The sequence below is a fragment of the Phyllobates terribilis genome, unplaced genomic scaffold (genome assembly GCF_046119375.1).
Source record: "Phyllobates terribilis strain yellow unplaced genomic scaffold, ASM4611937v1 Scaffold_7__3_contigs__length_470593459, whole genome shotgun sequence".
Classification (NCBI taxonomy): domain Eukaryota; kingdom Metazoa; phylum Chordata; class Amphibia; order Anura; family Dendrobatidae; genus Phyllobates; species Phyllobates terribilis.
Genome location: NW_027362767.1, coordinates 429,205,745 through 429,231,277, shown reverse-complemented (window position 1 = coordinate 429,231,277; position 25,533 = coordinate 429,205,745). Strand labels below are relative to the sequence as shown.

Genomic DNA, 25,533 nt, shown 5'->3' with positions numbered 1-25,533 from the left:
ATTACTGGACTCTGCGATGGGGCATTGGTTCAGGGAAGTAGTCTGACTGGCAGGAGGAAAAACTTTAGCATCCGCCTCATGGGGTTTCTACCTTCCTTTGGATGAAAACGTTAAGGTTATACGTTGGACCTGACGAATTTCAGTATTTTTTCAACTATGTAAAAATACATATAACCTGTGAATGGTGCAACCGGCAATATAGATTATAACAGAGAAAAAAAACTTGTGTCTCTTTTTTAATAATCCCAGACAGACATGTATGTGGTTTTCCATGAAGAGTCTAATAGACAAGAACCAAACAGACACCATCTTAAACCAGAGCCTAGAACGGACAGAACATTGGACCTTCAATTCCACATAGTAAATTATGAAATACAAAATAAAAAGCTCAGATTTCCTTCATCATCAATCATCAATCTGTCCATGTGTGATGTGATGCAGCCTCGGCGAGCTGACGCGGTATAAACACGTGACACGACGAGAATCACAAGCAGCGCTATGTACACGCGTGTACAGAAAGTCCAGGATCAGCCTTTGAGAACTGTATGTACAATAAGCCAAGATCGTGGGATCCTCGCAGGTAGCACATGGTGGTGTCGAGCGCGTGATCTGTTTGCATTTCCATGAATCAGAAGATTTCCCCTTCTTCCCTTTCCACTAAATATTCAATAGCCCCCTCAGCAGTGACCCTCCGGGCGAGCACCTTAGTGCCCTGCTCTGGTGACCCGGACCACTCGCAGCCATCGGAGGAGGATGAGGATGGAGGTGCGGGAGGGGAGGATGGCTCTGGAACAGGGATAGGTGGCTCCACCACCTCGGGGAGAAGCGGAGACACTTCTGAGACTGCAGGAGACACCTCACTGAAATACAGAAGACGGAGAAAGGTGAGAGTCTCATCCACGACGGCATCTTCAGTCTTCTGTAAAGAACCTGCCTTATCGTTAGGATGTATACAAGTCAATAAAGAATCTGTAAAAAAAAACATGAACCCATCCTAATGCTGCCAACAGACACAAGGTTCCTCCAGGGGTCTCACGTCTACAGCCAACATCAGCAGTAACTGGTGTAGCAGTGCCAAGTAGGCTAGGGTTAAATCCTAGCTCTGCAGGCTCTGATTAGTGCACCTGGCTAGCTCTGCATATAAACAGGCTGGGTGTTCATCTGAGTCAGTCAGCTGGTGAGGCTGACCAAACTGGATGTGTCTTGGAGTTAAAGAGAGAGACAGACCAGAAATCCCTCTCTGAGAAGAGACTGCACAAGCAGTGTGCAGAGAACCTCAAGTATCAGTGGTTGCTATGGACAATAGCTGCTTTGTCTGACTGAGCTGGGGCTAGCTCAGCGCAGGGTCTGGTCTGTTCAGTTAGCGCCTGGGCAAGGCCGAGATTTATGTTCATAAGTTTGTTTTGGTGCTGTGCAACCTTTGGAAAGCAATAAAAATTACACATGTTTGGACCAAAACTGCATTGGCTGTGTGAACACTACCTAAGGCCTAATGCCTACCACAGAGAGTGAAACCCTACACAGGGATTAAACATCGAATTTCACAGATAAAGAGTCAGGGCCTATAGCAATCACCTGAGAATTAGCCTATAATGCCGAAGAGATTTATTCATATTGTCCTAATTTTAGACTGCACAATTTGCATCAAATTTATCAAAGGGGCGCATGCTGTGTAATAAATTTGGCATATCCGACTATTTTACACTTTTTACACCTCTTGGACGTCTTGGATGCCAGAAATACATCTGGTGCATTTTCCGACTTTCCATCGTCAAATCCCCTTTTCTATCCGGTGAGATGCGAAGTGTATTCCACATATAACAATCCATGTGCGCAGCCTGTTCTCCAGATTATGGAACTATTCAAGACAGTTTTTGGTAACCTTTGCTTAGTAAATCTCTCCCCCTGATTATTTTGAAGGTTACCGGAGAGAAAATTCAGATTTCACTGGAGAGCGCCTCGTCATAGGGAACTTGGGTCAAGAAATTGCTGATTTTAGATACTAAAATTCTTCATGCAGGTCATGTTTAATTGGTGAGGATCAGTTTTTTAAAGTTTCCAAATTGGGATCCTTATAAATGAAAGAAACCAACCATATTTACTTGGAGCTCTGATGGTCTCCGCCAGACCAGAAGTGACCACCAGTGACCTGTCCGCTGAGGCCACTGAATGTCTATAGGGTCCGGTGACGAGTGGTCGGGTGTCATCACTTCTGGTCTGATGGAAACAGATCACATTCCAGGGGCGAGTGGCTTCTTTCTTTCCTTTTTTTGTATCACTATTCTCTGGTAACTTTAAAAAAAAAAATTGTGGAAACTCCCTTTAAATGTCACACGTCAAATCCTACAGGTCCAGCCATCAACTCCCTGTCACTGGAAACTGAGCATACGCACCTGGACTGGAGGGAAGCAGCCACAGTCCCAGAAGTGTTTGCTGACGGATGGAAAGAGGCGAACATCCTAATTGGAGGGCTGGAATAAGAAGAAGATCATTAGATGGGAGCAATGTCTGCCCACGGTGTTACAATTAATGGATGTTTCAATGGTAAAGAGACAGGGAAAGGTCCGGGAAATGGTAGTAGATCAGGACGACTTTTTTTTAGTTTTCCAAGTCACTCTGACCCATTTTTAAAAAAAAAAAATTTACCGGATGGACAATCCCTTTAAGCAGGCAGCGTATTTTAGTGTTATTTATTGAGTTCCCCCTTACCTCTGCAGGCAGCGCGCTCCAGTACGGCGGAAGTTGTAGGCGCTACTGCGATATCCCAGGTACTCCTGGTTACAGCTAAAAGGGTTTTGTACCACATCCTACAACAAGGACAGATGTCATGTAGGTCTCACAGCGCATCTCCCACCGGCCGAGCACTTCTCACCCCTCCAAATTACCTGGGTAAGAGCTCTCTGCAGCTTCTGCCTCTCCTTCCGAGTCCGTTTTTCTATGTTTGGTGTTTTTGTTTTGTGTGGGGGACTTGTCAGGACCCCCATCCTCCCTAAAAGGGAACTGCAAGAGATCTTTATATCCGCTCGCTGCGGAGGTGAAGGAAGACACGGAATGCAGCATGATATATATACACACAGTAATGTTTCATAGGAGTATTACAAGGAGCACCGGATCACCCGGCAGGTCGGGGTCCCTCACCTTACACAAGGAGTGGAGCCCCTCACGTCTGCCTCCTGTAGCCTCAGCTCTGTCACCGTCGTCTGTGGGGCGGGAGGGGGGACGCGACTCTGCAGCCCAAAAAGACACTTCTTCTTCTTAATCTCCTTCCCAGAGATAAATCTGCAGTCAGGAAGGAAACATTATCTAACGGCAAAGCCCATTACATAAAAAATCCCTGGCAGTTATCAGTCATCACTTATCAAATATCGTCACACCGCCATCGGCCGGGGCAGTCACATCGACTCCAAACAGCAGCTCCTTACCTGTCTTTCTCAGCTGTCAAGGCGTGAAGCAGATGGGAGTACCTGTCCGAGCGAGGGGTATCTGTAAGCTGAAGATCACGCATGGTCAGATATCTGCACTGTGCACAGGTCACTAATAAAGAAATTGCCATTTACAGCAGCTTACTTCACTATGAGGCATAATATCATAAAAAAACTAAAAAAAAAATCATCACAGACACAAGAAAATCAGATTTATAAATTTTTAATAAAAGTGAATTTCTACTATTTTGGGAAATCGAATGCAGGTGTCCCTCATACAGATACGGTGCAGTCTGTCAATGTAGAAAAGTTGCATTTTTTTTATCAGAGACAACCCCTTCCAGATTGTGGCCCTCGGAGCGATCAGATGATATTCGCCGAGATCCCTGGCATAAAGAGAAGACACAGCCAACGAGGGATTACCCCTGCAGCAATGTACTACTGTATGGAGGCATTCAGATGAATGGCCGTCCATGTAGTAAGGGGACAGCTTGATTCTGATCTGGGTGGTAGAAGGAGATCTCAAGCGAGGGACTCTAGAGAAGAGAGAGAGAGGATTCACAAAGACCTAAATAAACTGGAGCAGTGGGCAGCAACCAACAGAATGGTTTTTAACAGGGAAAAATGCAAAGTACTACATCTGGGCAATAAAAATGAAAAAAGCATATACAGAATGGGAGGAATAGAGCTAAGCAACAGCACATGTAAAAAAGACTTAGGTATACTAATAGATCATAGACTGAACATGAGTCAACAGTGTGATGCAGCAGCAAAAAAGGCAAATACAATTCTGGGATGTATTAACAGAAGCATACAGTCTAGATCACGTGAAGTCATTATCGCACTTTACTCCTCTTTGGTCAGACCTCATCTGGAAATACTGCGTCCAGTTTTGGGCACCACATTTCAAAAAAGACATCGACAAACTGGAGCAAGTTCAGTGAAGATCGACCAGAATGGTGACTGGTCTGCAAACCATGTCCTATGAGGAACGGTTGCAGGATTTGGGAATGTTTAGCTTGCAAAAAAGAAGACTGAGAGGAGACTTAATAGCTGTCTACAAATATGTCAAGGGCTGTCACATTGTAGAAGGATCATCTTTATGCTCATTTGCACAAGGAAAGACAAGAAGCAATGGGATGAAACTAAATGGGAGGAGACAGATTAGATATTAGAAAAAAACTTTTGACAGTTAGGGTGATCAATGAGTGGAACAGGCTGCCACGAGAGGTGGTGAGTTCCCCTTCAATGGACGTCTTCAAACAGAGGCTGGACAGACATCTGTCTGAGATGATTTAGTGAATCCTGCTTTGAGCAGGGGGTTGGACCAGATGACCCAGGAGGAACCCTCCAACTCTACCATTCTATGACTCACCTATATTATCGCCCTTGTGAATATAAACAGGCGGCGTCTTTACATAATACAAAAATGGTATAGAAAGTCTGGGAGGCTGAGGAAGAGGAGGCTGCACCTTCATACGGTTCCTCCAGACTCCTCCAGAAACATGAAGGCTACGTTAGGTCCCGCATGATGTCCAGGACATACAATAGGACCTTCCATAACTTACTTCTCCCAGTAGCAGACTCTCCCAGTTCTCATTCACAAAAGACAAGATTTCCCGCTCAAAATCAAAATATTTCTTCTTACAGCAAATACTGAGGTGATAGAGGACGAGGTGCGACACATCCACCCTGCCGGAGACACATAGATAGATATAAACATCACCTTACCTTATTTCTTACCATGAAAGTGGGAAAGGTACAAAGTCACTAAAAGGTCTCTAAAAATAAAACTAATAAATTAGCAGCAAAAAATATTAATATGACATTAAATATTTCTATATTTCTGGAGACGGTCAGCACCGGAAGCATGTGATATAACGTAGTGATTATGGGGAGAGGGAATAAATGAATATAGTGCAATCAACTTCTTCCTAATGGATGATAACAGGGAATAATAGATGGCAATGACCTTTCATTCCGAATCCAGGACAGAGATTGTACAGAATTCTGAGTGTATTATTATTACATGTGTGATTAATGTCGTGATCAATACGACCCGCAACACTCACCATCCCAGAGGAAGTCTCCAGGCGTTTTCTGGACCTCTCGTACAGACCGAGCACTCAAAAACATAAAACCTGACAAACAGAAAAGTGAAATATTCCATAGTCACTCACATCACATCCCCCTACCCCCACAGCCCTTCATCATTTCACTGATATAAAAGGTAGAAATCAGCATCTAACAAGACATTTTCATTATTTAGAGTTGTGGGCTCCGGACTGTGGATCCGCACAACTTCTGGAAGGGTTGGAGACCAATCATTTGGAAGCTGGTCATAGTCCAAAGTCTATAATCTCTCATCTATCGACCTCAATTTTTCATTTCTATAGTCATAGCGTCATCATGAGAACTATTCCCAATGTGTGAGACAATATGAAACGTGCTGTATTATAAATCTGCCAACCGTAGAAAGCTAAGGGTATGTGCCCACGATCAGGAAATGCTGCTGGTTTGACGCTGCGTGTTTATGCAGCGTCCAGATGTTACAGCATAATGGATGGTATTTCTAGGAATCCCATGTCCACTATGAGTGCATCTGAGGCTGTGGATCACCTGCGGACACTGACATGTGGCGAATCTTCGGGACCGCAGCATGTCAATTTCTCTTGCCGAGTCGCTAGTCTCCACAAGATAAATTTGACCACTAGAATGTATTGAATGCGGTAAATCCACATGGTTCAGTGAACACATGCGGATTTCCGGGCGTTCAATAGAACACAGCGTTTTGGACGCAGCAAAAATACACTGCGTCCAAAATGCTGCTATGTCTGGATCATGGGCACATAGCCTAAATATTCCTGCCCCCCAGCAGTCTGATAATGCAGGGATACAGGAGCCGCCGGTGACAGATCGTACAGATCAACAGCTGCACTCCCTGAATCCCCCATAAATGTGTATACAGCAGAAATGCCCAACTGGGAGTCAATAAGACCCCCAAAAGGGTTCAGCACAGCGATGAATGATTCCAGACACGGATACCTGGCATCCAGATGTCCCAAAGCTGAGAGATGTCTGAACCTACATTCAAGCCCTGAAGAGAAGATGGGAACGAGGAGAGGTAAATACAGTTGTGCTCAAAAGTTTACATACCCCTTCAGAATTTTTCCTTTCTTGGCCTTGTTTCAGAGAATATGAATGATAACAAAAAAACTTTTTCTCCACTCATGGTTATTGGTTGGGTGAAGCCATTTATTGTCAAACTACTGTGTTTTCTCTTTTTAAATCTTAATGACAACCAAAAACATCCAAATGACCCTGATCAAAAGTTCACATACCCTGGTGATTTTGGCCTGATGACATGCACAGAATTTTCCACAAATGGGTTTGTATGGCTAATAAAGGTAACATCCTCACCTGTGACCTGTTTGCTTGTAATCAGTGTGTGTGCATAAAAGCTGAGTGAGTTTCTGGGATCCAGACAGACTATTGCATATTTCATCTAGCCACTGATGTTTCTGGATTGTGATACAAAAGTAAAAGACAGCGTCCATGCCAGGGTGTTTAATTGCAAAAGAGTTGTTTATTCCGTCATTTGGGATGGCGGAATAAACACTTCTTTTGCAATTGAACACCTTGGCATGGACGCTGTCTTTTACTTATGTATGCTGATATTTCCTCGAGTGGGTTCCTTGAGGATTATGGACGTGCGTCCCTTGCAGTGAGTGCTGCTGACCACCATCTTTCCTGGACGTTTCTGGATTGTAAGTCATGGGGAAAGCAAAAGAATTGTCAACGGATCTACAGGAAAAGGTAGTTGAACTGTATAACACAGGAAAGAGATACAAAAAAATATCCAAGGAACTGATAATGCCAGTCAGCAGCGTTCAAACTGTGATTAACAAATTTTAAATCAGGGGCTCTGTAAAAACCAAACCACGGTCAGGTAGACCAACAAGAATTTCGGCCACAACTGTCAGGAAAATTGTTCGGGGTGCAAAGAAAAACCCACAAATAACATCAGCTGAAATTCAGGACTCTCTGAAAACTAGCGGTGTGGCTGTTTCAAGATGCACAATAAGGAGGCACTTGAAGAAAAATGGGCTGCATGGTTGAGTCGCCAGAAGAAAGCCATTACTGCGCAAATGCTTCAAAGTATTTCACCTACAATACGCCAAACATCACAGAGACAAGCCTCAAAACTTCAGGTGCAGTGTAATTTGGAGTCATGAGACCAAAATTTAACTTTTTGGCCACAGCCGTAAACGTTACATTTGGAGAGAGGTCAACAAGGCCTATGATGAAAGGAACACCATTCCTACAGTAAAGCATGCAGGTGGACTGCTGATGTTTTGGGGATGTGTGAGCTACAAAGGCACAGGAAACTTGGTAAAAGTTGAAGGAAAGATTAATGCAGCTCGTTATCAGCAAATACTGGAGGCAAATTTGCACTCATCAGCCCAGAAGCTGCGCATGGGACATACTTGGACATTCCAACGATCCAAAACACAAGACCATATCGACCTGTCATTGGCTACAGTAGAACAAAGTGAAGGATCTGGAGTGGCCATCTCAGTCTCCTGACCTCAATATCATTGAGCCGCTCTGGGGAGATCTCAAGCGTGCAGTTCATGCTAGACAGCCCAGGAATTTACAGGAACTGGAGGCTTTTTGCCAAGAAGAATGGGCAGCTTTACCATCTGAGAAAATAAAGAACCTCATCCACAACTACCACAATAGACTTCAAGCTGTCATTGATGTTAGAGGGGACAATACACGTTATTAAGAACTGGGGTATGTGAACTTTTGATCAGGGTTATTTGGATGTTTTTGGTTGTCATTAAGATTTAAAAAGAGAAAACACAGTAGTTTGACAATAGATGGCTTCACCCAACCAATAACCATGAGTGGAGAAAATTTTTTTTTGTTATCATTCATATTCTCTGAAACAAGGCCAAGAAAGGAAAAATTCTGCCGAGGTATGTAAACTTTTGAGCACAACTGTACCTGTGATTTGGGGATTGATTTAGGGGTCCGATTAATTTAGGGGTCTGAATTTATTTAGACGTGTGAATTCATTTAGAAGTCTGGCTTAGGGGAGTGAATTAAGTTAGGCGTCTGCCCTGGGATATGAATTTGGGGGTCCAGGGCCTGAATGTACAGAATGATATGATGTGGCAGTTTAGGGTCTGAATTAAATATAACACCAGTACTTGTGTGCTACCCGTTTGTTTTTTATTGGTAGTGGTTTCTCGAGAAAGGAGGTTTTTATTTTTTTACCCCAGTTCTCCAAATACCACAAGAGTTGGGCTATCCTGACATAGAGGGTGACAAATAAGCGACTGACGAGCTGATTATTTCTAGGTAAAACAAGTGTAGGATTGCTCGTTTGTGCCGTCCTTTCCATACTCACCTGTCTCCATATAACAGAGGTTTGCTCAGACACTGTGTACAAGCTTCATGAAACCACTGCAGACAGCGGCAGCACTGCAGCATCTTCATGTTCCATCTGTGGGGACAGAGACCCATGTGTATATATTGCTGTACCCGCCGATGACACCGCCCCGTGTACACGTTTTATACTTACGCTGCTGTACCCACCCACTCCAGCTGCCCGCCCTATCCCTTTGGATACCGCCCCCCATCATTTTTACTTACGCCATACTTACTCTCCAGGCCCCCCGCAGTAGCAGTAACACTGCTGCTTATTGGTTAGGTGCAGTGGATCCCACTCTAAAGACTTCAGCTGATAGGGCAAAGACAGCTTCATCTGCAGCATAGAGCGTGCGAAGGGGCCCTTCTTGAGCGCGCCACCTCTCTGCAAGAACGTCAGACGAAGGAGCTATAATGGGCATCTCATAGTGAGAAAGACAGGAATGAACAGGATGGCACGTACCTTGGTCGCCACTGCGAAGACGCATTGTCTGCACATCCAGGAGCTCCCTGCACTATCTGTATCGCACAGCACGCTGGGCACGTGACATTCCTGGTGATAAGCTGCGAGACAAGCAGAGCTCAGTACGGGCGTCACAGCAGTGTAAGTGTATGTGGCGAACGCCGTGGCCTCACGTACCGTGCTTACACTTCCCACAATGCACCAGCCTGTTGTCGGGGGTGCACGTCTGCGAGTTGCACACACAGCACAGCTGCTCCTTTCCGGGCACAGCAGCTGAGGGAGTGAAGAGCAGGTTACCCCGGCTGCCAGGATACACCGCAATCGCTCATCAATCATTCAGGAGGAAATTGATTAGATTCTTACGGGGGAAGATGTCCTTCCAGAGCACGGAGAACTGGGAATTATCTTCAAAGCGAACTAAGCACGTCTCCTGCGAGCTGTCCACCTGCTCATGAACCAGAGAAGAGAACGGCAGGAACGATAGAGTATATGGAAGACAGTCCAGGAAGTATATTCATAGATTTAGGCTGGTGCTCATCCACATTGACAGGTTTTACCCCTCACGGGCACTTTCTGTTATCGTAAAATGATACATCCGCCATTCCAGCTCGGCAGCACCCGCCGTTCTATGCTTACTTGGCTGCAGCGATGATGCGCAGCCTACACGTGACCACTGCAGTCAATCACTGGCCTCAGTGATGTATGGCACAAGACCAGTGATTGGCTGTGCTCCGTGTAGACGGCACGCCATCGCTGCAGCCAAGTGAGCATACAACAGCGGGTGCACCAGTGCTGCAGAGCAGGATAGGTGGAGGAAACTGCTGCATCTTTTATTATTTTAGCACCTTTCCTCTCATTGCCTATTTTTTTTTTTTTTCTGAAAATGTAAAACTCTTCTGATGGCCACCTATTTGTGCTCTGACAGAGCTGTAGTATGAGTCCAGCACCGGTGTCCTGCTCCGCCCTCCAGCTGCAGCTCCTCCATCTAATGATAAACTTTCTACTGAGACTGGAGGCTGAAATATTTTTACGCCATAATTTAAATGTTTTCCCCGTTTTTTAGTCCATTATAAGGTAAAGTGAATGGTATCAATCAGAACTACAACTCGTTCCACAATAAACACAAGCCCTCGTACGGCCAAGTCGACAAAAAATTAAAAAAGCTACGGCTCTTGGAATGGGAGGGAAAAATGCAAACAGAAAAATGGAAATTGCATGCAGAGGCGGGGAATTAAAACAAACAAACAAAAAAAAAACATTGTATGCTTATTAGGTCTTTTCATATCCGAATAACTTAACGTGACACAGAAACACGTCAGAAGTTTTGATCGGGGAGCTCTCTGAGGCTTTATACTGAGCCGATCTCTAGCTTCCAGGGTCAGCACAAAGTCTGCTCCTTCAGTTTCGGAGGTAAGAGAGTCCAGATCGCTTCTGCCTTCTTCATTTTAGTGATTGTGGAGGCCTTCGCACCCATCGATCAAAACGTCCAACATGTCTCTATGTCTCGTCAACTTTTCTGAAAGTGCAATTCCTTTTTACAGCTGTGCACGGTGATCACTAGCAGCATCATAGGACCCGGGCAAAGAGCCGTCCATCACAATCTGTACGTGCTTAAACATCAGGGCAACCAAGCTGCAGCTTCTGCACTAATACTGAGCTATCCCAGAAGTAAGGTAAGACATTATTGTGAGTCTAAAACTTCCTTAAAATTAAAATTTACCTTTTTGATGATGCCTAGATATAGGAGTCCATCTGTCCAGCGAGCTAGCACATCCTGACCCTCCCAAAAACGCGCCAGGGTCTGGAAGCGAGGTCGTTTCACCAGCGCAGGAGTCACTCTCGGGCTGACAGGTGTCGTACGGCTGGGTCGGGTCGAGGGCTCCCGCCCCTCCATCACATTTTAAAAAGAACCTGAAATTACAAAGGCGCGTAAAGAAATCCTGTAAAGAAAATAACAAACAAAGAATAAATGTCATAAATATGGATGTGATATCTGCAACCATGATAGTGATAGCACCAAAACCGCTCCGACCCACTGAGGTTTGGACATGAAACCTGTGGCTCCCAGTACCAAGATGTCAGCAGATGAGTCGTAGAAGCTGTACATAAGATGATCGAAATGGCCGAGTCTGACCATCTCCTGCGATTACTAATTGAAAATTATACCTGAACACAACAGCTGAGAGGCCACTGTGACAATATAGTCTGGATTTTTTTCATCATTGATAATTTCACGGTTATTTACATTTTTTACTTTCCTGATCTGCCAATTTAGCCTGCCACAATGATGATTGGATCAATTGTATGAACCATCTGACATATACTGGATCATTGACATTCGAGCCACAACTCATTGTATCTTTATGGGTGGGTTCATTCCTGTAAGTGATCCCCCATGAATCAGACATCTATGAGTCGTGGGCACTCACAATCCTGCCAACTAGCTACAGTATACCGGGAACCCACCCGCAAGACCTACAACTCTTCAGATGCTCAGCATCACAATTTGGCCCTTATCTATGTCACCAAGATCTTTGCTCTTCTCCATTTTTCCTGCTTCCAAAACATCAGTGTCAGGAACAGACTGTCCATTTGTTGGATAATATTTCCCACGCCTGACAGACGCCATTGCCACCAGTGTTATTTCACTTTACTCGTCAGTAGTTTTATATTATGGCCGATTGGTGCAAGTCATTTTTGTGGCCGTACATACAGCAGTTGTGCCACAGTACCTTCCTCATGGCTGACAGAGGCCACATGGCCACATTTCCGGTACTTATTATTGGCTGCACTTACATTCTTTATTTTTGCAAAACAAATAGAAGAACCTCAGGTGGGAAAAATATAGCACAGGGGAGAATAACCAGAATTTGCTGGCGTCTTGGCATCAAAACCACCGACCGGAGTCCAAAACCTCACCAGGGAATTATATAATTACTGAAGGCCCCGTAGCTACAGTAGTGTATTGTCTGTCACTAATATAAGGGTATATTGGGGTCCGTGCCTGTCACTAATAGAAGGGTATATTGTGGTCCGTGCCTGTCAGTAATATAAGGGTATATTGGGGTCCGTGCCTGTCACTAATATAAGGGTATATTGGGGTCCGTGCCTGTCACTAATATAAGGGTATATTGGGGTCCGTGCCTGTCACTAATATAAGGGTATATTGGGGTCCGTGCCTGTCACTAATATAAGGGTATATTGGGGTCCGTGCCTGTCACTAATATAAGGGTATATTGGGGTCCGTGCCTGTCACTAATATAAGGGTATATTGGGGGCCCGTGCCTGTCACTAATATAAGGGTATATTGGGGTCCGTGCCTGTCATTAATATAAGGATATATTGGGGTCCGTGCCTGTCACTAATATAACGGTATATTGGGGTCCGTGCCTGTCACTAATATGAGGATATATTGGGGTCCGTGCCTGTCACTAATATAACGGTATATTGGGGTCCATGCCTGTCACTAATATAAGTGTACATTGGGGTCCGTGCCTGTCACTAATATAAGGGTATATTGGGGTTCGTGCCTGACCCTAATATAACGGTATATTGGGGTCCGTGCCTGTCACTAATATAAGTGTACATTGGGGTCCGTGCCTGTCACTAATATAAGGGTATATTGGTGTCCGTGCCTGTCACTAATATGAAGGTCCTGTGGCTGCCACTTCACATTATCACTGTGATAATATGGTGCAAGGATTTTTTTTTAGGGTAGACTTTTTTCCTCAGTGCTCTATAGTCTAAACATTATTGATAACTTCACAATTAAGCCAATAAAAATATTTGGAAATTACTGTCAAATATTATAAACGTATGTAACATCCCAATACTTCTCCAGCATCCAATGGGGCGAAAGTCAAGGGAGCGGAAACGTCCGGTAGTACATTCACTTCTGTAGGCATTTTTTAGTTTCTATAAAAGGTCAGTAAACCCTTGTATTGGTCCACGTGTGCCTTATACTCCACTGTCCGTCCGCAGGCTTCTTGTCAAACACTCCCAGGCAGATAAATGTTGGTCGCTCAGTGGTCAGAGCGACTTTTTGACCCCCCAATCTGGAAGTAGCCATGTGTTAGGCCTCGGCCCCACTATCAGTATTTGGTCAGTGTTTTTTCTCAGGAGTGGGAGCCAAAACCAGGTGAGGAACAATGAGAGAAAAAGTATAATAGAAACAAGTCACCAATTCTGCATTTATCACTCACTCCTGGTTTTGTCTCTCACTCCTGAGAAAAAATACTGACCAAATACTGATAGTGGAGTCGTGGCCTCAGGCAGCACTCATCTGAACACAAGAGTGCTGTCAATCAAGCCTAGAGGACGTGAGCAGCACGCTGACTGAGTGAGTAGAGTGGTGCCCGGAGCTGGCCACGCCAAGGATGCACCGAGGAGCCCACGTCTGCATACGCTATAAAAACCTTTCTTCCGTACAACTAAAGCATCACTCCGGTGTTTTTGTTTTTTTTATTTCAGCGTTGCAGTGGATATCACTTATCCCTGTCCTTAGTAATATACTTACCAGCAGCCTTCTTCTGCTATTCCCGGCGCCCGCTCCACCATCTTGTGACCGCAGCTCCTGACTGCCCGAAAGTCAAAGGGAACAGTCACGAGCTCTCGGTGTATGAGATCCTTGTTCTGGCTCTCACACACGTACATTGAGAAGTGACTTCGAGCTCACCCAGCAAACACTGGAGCCAACCGGCAAGTTACAAGATGCAGGAGACGACCGAAGCAGCATGGATAATAGACGAAGACGGAGACTGGTGAGTACAAGACTAAGTGCAGGGGCCTTACATTAGTAACACTACTCCAAGGGGGAAATTAAAAAAAACAAACAAAAAAAACGCTGTATTTCTCAGGCAAGTTGTAGGACTTAAAACATCTGTGCAACTTTTCTGAGAGTTTCTATCTCGCAACTATTTTAGAGCTGCGATTTCACTACACATAACAGCCAAATCTGTAAGAAATGGCATGTAAGTCGCAGTGTTTGTGACTTGCACTTAAGTCTGTAGCCAACGCGTCATGTGCGACTTGCGACAGAAAATCCTGCATTTGGAAACAAATGCGACTTAGTATCAGTGTTAGATCGCAATGCGACACCAAAGGCAGTCATTACATGCGATATTGCACTGTGATTTCAGTGTAATGCGACAAACTGCAGTGAAGCCCTAGCCTAGAAGGGAAATCTATAGTTATTAAACGGGTTGAGCACCCTATAGGACTGTGTAAGTGGTTTACATCAAGTTTTGGGAGTGGTAGACTCCCTTTAAAGAAGGTCGTCAAAATATGAGCCAGGTTCTCTTAAATGCAGAGGACTCCATAGAAATGCACCATATTCTGTTAGTGCTATGAACCAAACAACACAATATTTGCAGGATATTATAATGGCCCTGTCCTTACAGAGGATCAGCGACTGCTCCCGACATGTCCGTGTCAGTAAATTCTTCTATTCTCTATAAAGCAACAATTCTGGAGCCTGTTTCCTTACAGTTCTGCATTGTGCTGCTCCTCTATTATTCAGCCGAAATATTTATTAATAAATTGACAACTGACTGTCACCGTTCCGCTTGTTAGAGGCGAGTACCTGACACGATCTAACTCAGCCTGCACGGATTGGTCAGGGCCAAAGTGCATTGGCGCACACCCCCAACTGGTATAATCCAACTGGTAAAATCCACAAAGTATCCAATGTCTGCTATCATCTTGCAAACACTAGACTTTCCACCCAAGTCTGATTTATGTTTCCCTTTAATGCCTGTTCTCCGTCCCTGGAGCCACCTCTTTTCCTCACTGCTCCATGGAGATAAGTCCGGCATACGATCCCCCTACACAATAGCAAAGAAGGGACAAACCTGGACTCTAGAGTGGCCCCATAGAAGGTCCATTAACAGGATTTAATTTTCCCATCAGACTTGGGACTTTGGGGGTCAACTGCTTATACCCTTACCAATACCAAAATTCGGTACCTTGTTCTCGTACCTAACGGAATATACACCATCATTTATCATGAAAGTTCCTGGGAAAACCTAATAAACCTGTAGGAACAGTGACATAGGCACTGATATATGGAAATGGTGCTGAGAACCATCACATAAACTTCTAAGTTAGTTGTTTCGTAGTTTTTCTAGCTTTGGAGCTTGAAGGCCAATGTGGCTTTTTGATATACTTTGTAGTACCATTTATTGTTCACATCCATAGGTTGGAACGTGTCCTGCTTACAAAGCTGCAGAGCACGTTACAAGAGAGCACACTCATAAGCCCCCAAGCACATCAGATAGCTGGGGGATGGACAATCACTTGGCCAACAGCTGTCTGTCCAGATTCCCCCTTACGCAGCAAAGCTCGGGAGCGTATAGCAGTCGCTTATCTCTCGAAGGATCGGCTGTTGAAATTCCAACAGTCCGGATTCTTCTCTCCCCCTGGACATCGGTTGTGTTGGCGGTTCAGTCTATTTATGTGTTTTTTATGCCACTTTTGCAAAAAAATAAACACATAAAACATTTGGAAAAACTGTAACATTTTCTGTGTAGTTTTACGACACATGTTGCCTTTTATATCCTGTTGATACGTCCTTTTTTTGGGTGGGGGGGTGTAAGATGGTTAGAAAACCCAGCTGATTTTCCAGTGCAATTTTTCCAAAAGTGTGACAAATACATATAACACTTTTACAAAATCTCATCCAGACACTGCAGAGAAAATCTTCAGTGTGAATTGAGACCTGCAGCCTGTCCATTTATGATCCAGATTTTCATTGCAGATTTCACCCCTTGTAATGCATACGGTGAGATCGGTGGTGAACCTGCAACACTTCAGCAGCGAAATCCGCATCTTTTGGGGTGGATTTTACAATTGCTGCATGAACGAAAATCCTTACATACAGTATACCACCAGTGTCTGCCTTTTCATTGCTACTTATATTCGGTGCCAAATATATGTATATATGAGATCCCATCAGGCAGGAAAACTTTTTGATTGGATTCAGTATTTTAGGAGTTAAATATATGGCTCCCCATAATAAGTCATCAGTGTGGAAGATTTTCTGAGACAAAAGATCTGTTCCTTTCATCTAGACAGGGCTGGATTCAGATGCAGTGAGTGGATTTCTGCAAGCACCATTGAGATGAATTGGACAGTCACAGAAATTTCTGCAACACTTCTGCAGCATCTGAATTCACCCCAAGGGGACGTCAACAATGGGTTTGATACGGACTGAATTTTCCATCCCATCAGAATACATTTTGTAGTGTATTGTACAAGCAAAGTGAATGACATTAACTCTTCCAACACACCGTGAAAAATAATCGGCAGTGGATATTGGCCTGCGGTGTGCATGTTACATATGCAGCACTTTTTTTTTTTTTTTACAGCTGATTTAACCCATTACAAAGGGTGAAATCCACAGCCACATCCATGTAGCTCATTGCAGATTTTTCCACTGACGTACCCTGATAAAATAATACACAAAGAATATCAGAAAACTCTCTGCCTGTTTCCATAGATCTCTTTCTCTGACTCACAAACGAGATTATTTGACTAATTCCATTACATAGATTATACAGTTCTCACAATTCAGAAAATCCAAGGTTGAATGCAGCAAAATGTTGTGAATAAATGCAGGATGCAATGAGCCGCATGCAGTGATGAATGTATCCTTGGCCACGTATCGGGGGAAGCGGTATTAAAGGTGCAACCTGTCCTTCAGAGAAACGCAGAGCACACCACAAATCACAAGCGTTTATTCAGAGTCAACTGCCACGCAGGGCACAGATCAGCCACAATCCACGGCCACGTGTGACCTACTGGACAGCGGGATCGATGCACAGCTGCGTAACAAGGATTGCACCTTTAATATTTCACCAGGTCCGAGTCTGAAGGGGCGGTATGAAAAAGCTTTATGCAAAAATGTCAGACAGACAAACATACAGACGACACAATGATCATAAGATTGAGTGTGAGCCGACAAAACAGTGATACAGCAAAGAGAGGAATAGCGGAGGCCGTGCTTCTCCTGGTCACTCCCCAGGCTTCTGTCTCCGTCCAAGTCTTGTGCTAAGTCTACTCATCCTCCTAGGTCATCTGTCATAGGTCATCTGTCATAGGTCATCTGTCATAGGTCACAGCTAAATGTTGTCCCCCGGGTTGTGGAGGAGCCGTAAACGTACATCAATGTCCATGGAAGTTATTGGAAATTGCAGCCGTTGAGCTACACCCTGAAGAAAGTACAGGAGCGTCACTGAGCAAATATTAGGCTTCTGGTGTCATGAGGAAGACTACTTATAATATCTTACAATGGATCTTTCTGCCAGTCGTTATTCTTCCAAACAACCCTCATACTTCCATCATTAATGTCATAGGTCTTGTATATTCCTGTCTAATAAAATTTTTGGGAGAGATGTGGCAGACCAACTTTTTATCAGATGTCAGGCCTGGTGGAACGGATGATACATCTTTGGCTACGCCAATATCAAAACTGGCAAACTCTACAATCTCCTGAAAAATCCACTGAGCTAAAAACTGAATAGTGTGACCTCCCTCTTCACCACACGCCAACATGGATCCTTTCAATCCAAAGGATTAACTCGTAGCTTTGGTTCAAATGACCAGATCCAGACAGGACAAGAGAAAAGCCTCAAAAAGTACCCCTCCCGCCAATTTCTCTAAGTCGCGGGAAAAGAAAAAGAGGTAACACATAGAATCACACAGAAAGTAATTTACACAGAGTCCCACCGATATTTGCAGAACGCCTACACCCCTAAAGGATCCAATGCCTTACCCTATAGGGTAACACTATAGGCTCACTCTGTACTGTACATAGTAATGCCACAGATTTACTCATGAACATGGTAATGTTATAGGTCCTCTCGATAAATTATATGGTCATGCTATAAGTGCCCTTTCCTATGTATATGGTCATGCTATAAGTGCCCTTTCCCTACCATACACAGTTAATGTATAGATTCTCTCCATAACATAAGTAGGTTCGTTCTACTTTCTTCCTGTACAATATATGGCAATACTATACAAATAATGGACAACGATGTGCCAGGATGCACAGAGAAATGAACATGATCCCAGGGCCAGAACGACTCACGCGAGAATGACTGTCAGGATCCATGGAAAAGGAGAAGCTTTATTACGATTCCATGATGACACCGGGCCGCACAGAGGAGGCCGATGATAACATCCTTTTTCATGGGTTCTCTCTATACTGTATGTGGTAAAACTATTGGCTCTTTCTAGCGTATATGGTAATGATATATGTTCTCTACATACCATGTATATTGATAATACCATATGGTCACTCTATATATTACTACTTCAGATTTTATTTTTCTATAGGTTCTGTCCAGACTGTATATGGCAGCGCTGTAAGCTGCCTCCATAAATGGTAAAACTATAGATTATCTCTATTCCCTATATAGTAATGCTATACGTTCTCTCCATACCATGTATTGTAATACTATTGATTCTCTCCCATATATGGTAATACTATATGCTCCTTCCATACTGTATATGGTAATACTATATGCTGCCTCCATACTGTATATGGTAATACTATATGCTCCTTCCATACTGTATATGGTAATACTATATGCTGCCTCCATACTGTATATGGTAATACTATATGCTCCTTCCATACTGTATATGGTAATATATGCTGCCTCCATACTGTATATGGTAATACTATATGCTCCTTCCATACTGTATATGGTAATATATGCTGCCTCCATACTGTAAATGGTAATACTATATGCTCCCTCCATACTGTATATGGTAATATATGCTCCCTCCATACTGTATATGGTAATACTATATGCTCCTTCCATACTGTATATGGTAATATATGCTGCCTCCATACTGTATATGGTAATACTATATGCTCCCTCCATACTGTATATGGTAATACTATATGCTCCCTCCATACTGTATATGGTAATATATGCTGCCTCCATACTGTATATGGTAATACTATATGCTCCTTCCATACTGTATATGGTAATATATGCTCCCTCCATACTGTATATGGTAATATATGCTCCCTCCATACTGTATATGGTAATACTATATGATCCCTCCATACTGTATATGGTAATATATGCTGCCTCCATACTGTATATGGTAATACTATATGCTCCTTCCATACTGTATATGGTAATACTATATGCTCCCTCCATACTGTATATGGTAATATATGCTGCCTCCATACTGTATATGGTAATACTATATGCTCCCTCCATACTGTATATGGTAATACTATATGCTCCCTCCATACTGTATATGGTAATATATGCTGCCTCCATACTGTATATGGTAATACTATATGCTCCCTCCATACTGTATATGGTAATACTATATGCTCCCTCCATACTGTATATGGTAATACTATATGCTCCTTCCATACTGTATATGGTAATATATGCTGCCTCCATACTGTATATGGTAATACTATATGCTCCTTCCATACTGTATATGGTAATACTATATGCTCCCTCCATACTGTATATGGTAATACTATATGCTCCCTCCGTACTGTATATTGTAATGCTATATGTTCCCTCTCGTTTATGGTAATTCTATAGGTCTTCTCCATACCATATATGGTGATATGGGTTACCTCCATATATAAATTCTATAGGTCCTCTCCATATCATAAGTGGTAATGCTATAGGTCTCCTCCGTACCATATATGGCAATGCTATAGGTTCCCTCCCTGCCGTATATGGTAATCCTATGGATCCTCTCCATGCCATATATGGGGATGTTGTTTGCTCCCTCCATGCCGTATATAGCAATACTATATGTTCCCTCCCGTTTATGGTAATTCTATAGGTTCCTTACATACCATATATGGTAATAATATAGGTCTCCCCATACCTTACAGGGTAACGCTACGTATTATCATCCTCCGGTACCGCAGGGATCACACTGCAGCTCCATGACCCCGCAGGGATCCGGTGAGCCCCGTCCATTACCTGCAGATCGAGCAGCCTCACTAATTAGCATAGCCTCCTCATTTGCCTACATTTGCATATTGTCCTGTCAGAAAAGTGCAGCGTCCTGTCACAGCCGGCACTGCAGTCACTTCTGTCCTCCCGCCGGACTTAACCCATTCACGGTCGCCTAGACTTCATTCACGAGCGGAGATTAGCGGCGGATCATTAGCCCAGGACCGTCCTTCTGAGGTAATTATTCTCCCGCGGCCTCTCCAGCTCCCGCCCCCCTGTCCTGGTAATTGGCCTCTGCTATTCCTCTCACACGGTGCTCCCCTCACCCCGGGGTCCCCTCCAGATTCCTCCCCCGGCTCCTCCTCTTCTTCTTCCCCTCACAGTGGCTCGGTGTCTTCCTCCCCCGCCTCTCCCGGGGGGGTCCGGGCAGGAGCGCGTCCTCCTCCTTCTTATCCTCGGGCCGCACCTCGGCCCGAGTGACGCAGCAGCCTAAAGGCAGGAGGAGCCAGTCAACGACCCCGGCGACGTCACCACACCCACCCCCGGAGCCAACCAATCGGAACCGTTTGATAAAAGAATAGGCAGATCTCAGTGTCTGCAAAATTTTCCTATAGAAGAGGGCGGGGTGTAGTAGACGTCAGTCACGTTCTGCGACAGCCAATCAACGAGCGTGGATAGAAAGCGGGAAAACCCTGAGGTACAGAGCAGCCAATTAGCCGTGAGAGAAATAGAGGGTCTCTTGGGGATCTGGGCGGGAAAACAAGCAGCCAATCAGATATTTACTAGCATTTCTCAATGAAAATGTATTTTTGTGAGACCGTAGATGTCTATTTTTTTTTTTTTAAGGATTTGGATGTTTAGAAAGGGTGTTATAAAATTCAGTGAAAGTGACCGGAGGGGCAGCAGCTTGTAATAACTAGAATTGTTCATGATTTTTATTCATATGATGAGGGACGGAGACGTCGCATGAGGGTGAATAGAAAAATAAGTCAAATTGGCTCGAAAAAAAATGGAAAATCTGTAATCGTGACAGAGATACGTGATCGTATCGGAAAAAAAAAATAATGGAGTCACAAACTTATGAGAAAACTGCACTCGTCAGACTCAAAATGCTCCAAATTTATTGCGATGGCGCAAACCCCCCCTTAAGATAAATGTGTGAAATCCTTTAATGTTTTCTGCCGCTTTAAAAAAAATATATAGATTTTATAAAAAAATGCAGGAATTTTTCTGTCATATTTTGCACTTTCTGTGAATTTTTTTTGCGTCCTGGACTTCTTTTCTTCGAATGCCGCATGCCTAGGTGTGGTGTTTACGTACATTATTGCCATAGGCTTCTCTATAGCATAAAAAATCACGAGTAACAAATAAAAAAAAAGCCCCCCCAAAAAAAGAAAAACACTTGTAAAATACACTCAAAATTTGTGGTTAAAAAAACCCCCAAAAAAGGCCAATTCATCACTTGTGTTTTCTGAAATAACTTTTCATTATTATTATTAGTAGTAGTAGTAGTAGTAGTAGTATTATTATTGTGGTATTTGTGGCCCTTTTTTCACTGATTTCTTCAAAATGAAGTACAAGGGTTAATGAATTTTATCGCAAAATCATAAAAAGCTCTTTATTTTCGTCTTTTACCTTTTTTTGCACTTCATTTTTACCTCAAAAAGCCGCCCGATTCCCTATAAAAGATTGGACGCAACTCTAGCATTGCAACACAAAAAAAAAAAAAGCTTGACGTTACAAAATCAATCCTGGAGACAAACTGAAGTATGTTTGCGCAAAAGTTTCGCGACTTTTTAAACAAGTGCAAACATCTGGATTACAAAAAAATCCGCCCACAATGAAGACCGGAGAAAAAAAAAATATGAACAAGTAGAAAATGGGCACAACTTAAAAGTAGAATTTGGGGCAAAAAAACCCCCTAAAAACAGCAAAAACGAAACAAAAAAATAAGCGAAAATACACAAATAATTTGGCCCGAAGTGTGAAAAAAAGCCGTAGATATTTTTTTGTTACCCCACGTTATGACGCCCTGACTTTACACCAATATGTCAAATTTTAATAAACATGGCGCATTTTATGGCTCCTCTTAGCTATCTTTAAAACTTCTCCAAATGGTCGAAAGAGGCATAAAAAGGTGTCAAATATCAAATTTTTCCCATTTTTGATTGAACATAAAGGGGACATTTATCATTGTGTCTGCGCACAAAATTTTGTGAAATTTTCAACATTTCCTTGTCGTAAAGGTCTTCGCCATTTAATGCCGCATTTTTTAATCCCTACGTCAAAACTTAAAATTTATGAAAAAAAAGGGGCCATGGTTAAACTTTTGGTTTGAACTACGATATATTTAGGAATGCATTTATATGTAAAAGTTACATATTCCACACAGGTCATAGCTGTCTTAAAAAAAAAAAAAAAAAAGGTGTGTAAATGAGCGAATTAATTCTGCACTAACTTTACGAAGTTCCTCAACGTTTGCAGATCCAAATAATTTTTGATTCATTTTAGATGAATAGCCAGAAATGGCCGCCGCCATGTTGCAGATAGCATAAAACAAACAAGAAGGAACACATGACCTACCCTATAATGCCTTGCAGGCAGCCCACAGCCAATCAGTTGTGATTATAGGTGTGAGGTCACTGATGACTAAGCCACTATAAAAGCTTAAGCAGGAGACACTGCTACCCTTGTCGGGAATGTGGATAACGTCAGATATTTTTTGGTGCTGAGCTGACTTTATTGATACTATTTTGACAAATATTTTAAGAGATGCTGCAACTGAAAAAAAAGCAATTCCGGTGTTTTTTTCTTGTAGCTTTTATGAGTTGATTACTTTTATATTTCTATATTATCTACTTTTATGGATGCAACAATACCAGCTTTTTATTTTCAAACTGTGAAAAGGAAGTGATTTGACTGTGTGTATATATATATATATATATATATATATATATATATATATATATATATATATATATATTTGTTTTTTTAAATTGTTTTATATTTTTACAAATATTTTTAATTTTTACTTTATTTTTTATCATTTTTAGGGGACTTTAACATGTGCACATACCTTAAAGGAAATCTGTCTTCAGATTCAGATTTCTATTTGTTTCTCAATGGATTTGTACAGATTCTGGGTGACATTAAAGGTGGGAAACGTTCTGAAATAATTCCTCTTGGTAGGATTTTTTTTACATTACAAAAAGCTGGCATTTTATCATGAGTGTGTAAACTTTTTTATATCCACTGTACATAGTCAACTTACGTTCGTAGAAGTCACAAACACCCTACACCCCCTGCAGAAGAGGAAAAAGAATGGATGGACAGTGCTGATGTAATGGGCGCTGGTCCATCAGCAGAGAGGAGACGTGTCTGTGACTGGATGTAAGCGATGGCTTTACTTGGGCTAGTTTTGATCTAAATCCAGTCTTGTCAATCAAAGAAGCAGGGGGGCGGAGCTGGTCAGACTGGCTGGCAGTCCCGCCTACAGTGCACTGAGCACCTCATTTTCATAATACTTTTAAGAAAGTTTTCCTAAAACCTAGCCCACAAAGGAATGACTGTAGTTAGAATAAGCTGCTTTAGACGGAGATGTTCTTTTTGCTTTTTTTGTCTCCCTTTAAAAACGCAGTCAGACGGCCGTATAACACGGACGATCGCATTGCAATGCTCGGACCGACCAGCAGCTCTCCTGACCAGAGTGTGACAGCATGTCCATCTGACTGCGCCCTAGAGGTGTTGTCTGAAAAAAAGAAAACATTGGGATAACAGCAGGAAAGTTGATATAATAAAAAAAAATATATATATATCGAAGAACATTTGTCGTGTTTAATGTCCAAAAATCTAGCCACACTATTCAGATGATTGCGTTCCAAGTTGTTTACTTCCTTGCCGAAATTACTTCACATACATCCACGCGACCACTGCAGCCAATCACAGATTAACCATCTTTGTTATCACTGTTGTGGTCATATGTTATGTCATCACTGCAGGGATATCAGCAAAGAGTGAAGATCACCAGGGCATCTGAACTGGAGTTGTGAAGAGTGAATCGTTACGTCATTATTTGTATATTGTTGCAACTTTTCTGCTGTTTATTTTTATTTATTTATTCATTTATTTATTTTTTAAGTCCTGGACAACTTTTTTAATAAGACTTAAAGACACAAACCACATTTTTTCTGTACAAAGTTCTGATATTTATATATATATATATATATATATATATATATATATATATATATATATATAACAAAAAAAAAAAACTATACAAGTTTGGTATCACCATAATCGGACTGACCTTTCAGTAAATAAAGTGTATTCCTTTGTAATGTAAAGTTATGTAATTTTCTCAACTGCTTTCTTTATAAATTTCTTATGATTTTTAAGATCTTTGCTTGCACATAGTGAAAAGACCATAGTTTACCGGTAATTCCATAATGAAAATTTACAGCAAAACTTCTAATAAAACTATATATAATCATAGCTAGGTATTTCTGCCCAATGTATTACTGCTAAAAATTAATTATTTGAAAGGAATCACAATAATTGTGTTAGTGATAAATTGTACAAGGAAGGATAGATCCAGCCTGGCGGACATGCAATCTTCTTTATTTAGGTAAGTACAAATCAGAGGACATGATTAAGGTTGCTATAAGCACCTGAAACGTGTAGATGCTAATGCAACTTTTGACATAAAAGTTTTATCTTATGTCCCCTGGTTTGTACTTAACTAAATAAAGAAGTTGGCAGGTCCTTGGGCTGGATCTATAATTCCTTGTTCACTTCATCGGGCTATGAATGAGCCGTCATCCGTGCTCCAGACTGCAAAGGAATAATTTAAACAGTGAGCTGGAATATTTTTCCAAAACCATTGATAAATTGTCCAGAATCTCCAAAAATCTCCCAGAATCGCAGAAATGTAATAGATTGTATGTTGCCACCTAGTGTTCGAAAACCATATCACTGCAGGTAAATGCTCAGTGCAGTTGCCAGATTTGGAAAAGAGGAAGATCAAGCAAGGTCAGTGATCGACAGAGATCTCTACTGTATCTGCATGTAATGTAATGCTGCAGGCCCTGCCATTAATGCAGTCAGAGTATAGTACAAGAAATGGATATTCTCAGAGGAAGAGGAAGTGATGACAGTTAAGATGATGGGAATGATTATAGCAGAGCTAAGATGTATTAAGTGCATGTGATATGTCATGAGCCCATCCTACAGGTCTGTACATTTATTGATTCATACAAATGTGCAGCTCTGC

The 25,533-nt window shown here is 42.5% G+C and overlaps 1 protein-coding gene across 4 annotated transcripts; it reads right to left on the bottom strand.

Annotated features, from left to right (window-relative positions):
- Window positions 1-220: 220 nt before the first annotated feature.
- PHF1 (PHD finger protein 1) lies at window positions 221-20,806 on the bottom strand. Of its 4 annotated transcripts, none has more exons than XM_073641998.1 (15): window positions 20,591-20,806; window positions 11,043-11,232; window positions 9,685-9,779; window positions 9,499-9,594; window positions 9,322-9,422; window positions 9,095-9,243; window positions 8,839-8,934; window positions 5,495-5,563; window positions 4,991-5,114; window positions 3,423-3,490; window positions 3,139-3,279; window positions 2,886-3,000; window positions 2,710-2,807; window positions 2,394-2,471; window positions 221-860 (listed from the first exon to the last, which is right to left on the bottom strand). In XM_073641998.1, exons 2-15 carry the CDS (start codon window positions 11,213-11,215, stop codon window positions 629-631), a joined length of 1,635 nt encoding a protein of 544 aa, XP_073498099.1. In that variant the 5' UTR covers window positions 11,216-11,232; window positions 20,591-20,806; the 3' UTR covers window positions 221-628. The 4 variants fall into 4 exon arrangements, with proteins under 4 accessions (XP_073498099.1, XP_073498101.1, XP_073498102.1 ...); XM_073642000.1 differs by having other exon boundaries at window positions 9,685-9,769; window positions 11,042-11,232; window positions 20,591-20,805; XM_073642001.1 differs by having other exon boundaries at window positions 9,685-9,766; window positions 11,042-11,232; window positions 20,591-20,805.
- Between the last annotated feature and the right edge of the window lie 4,727 nt (window positions 20,807-25,533).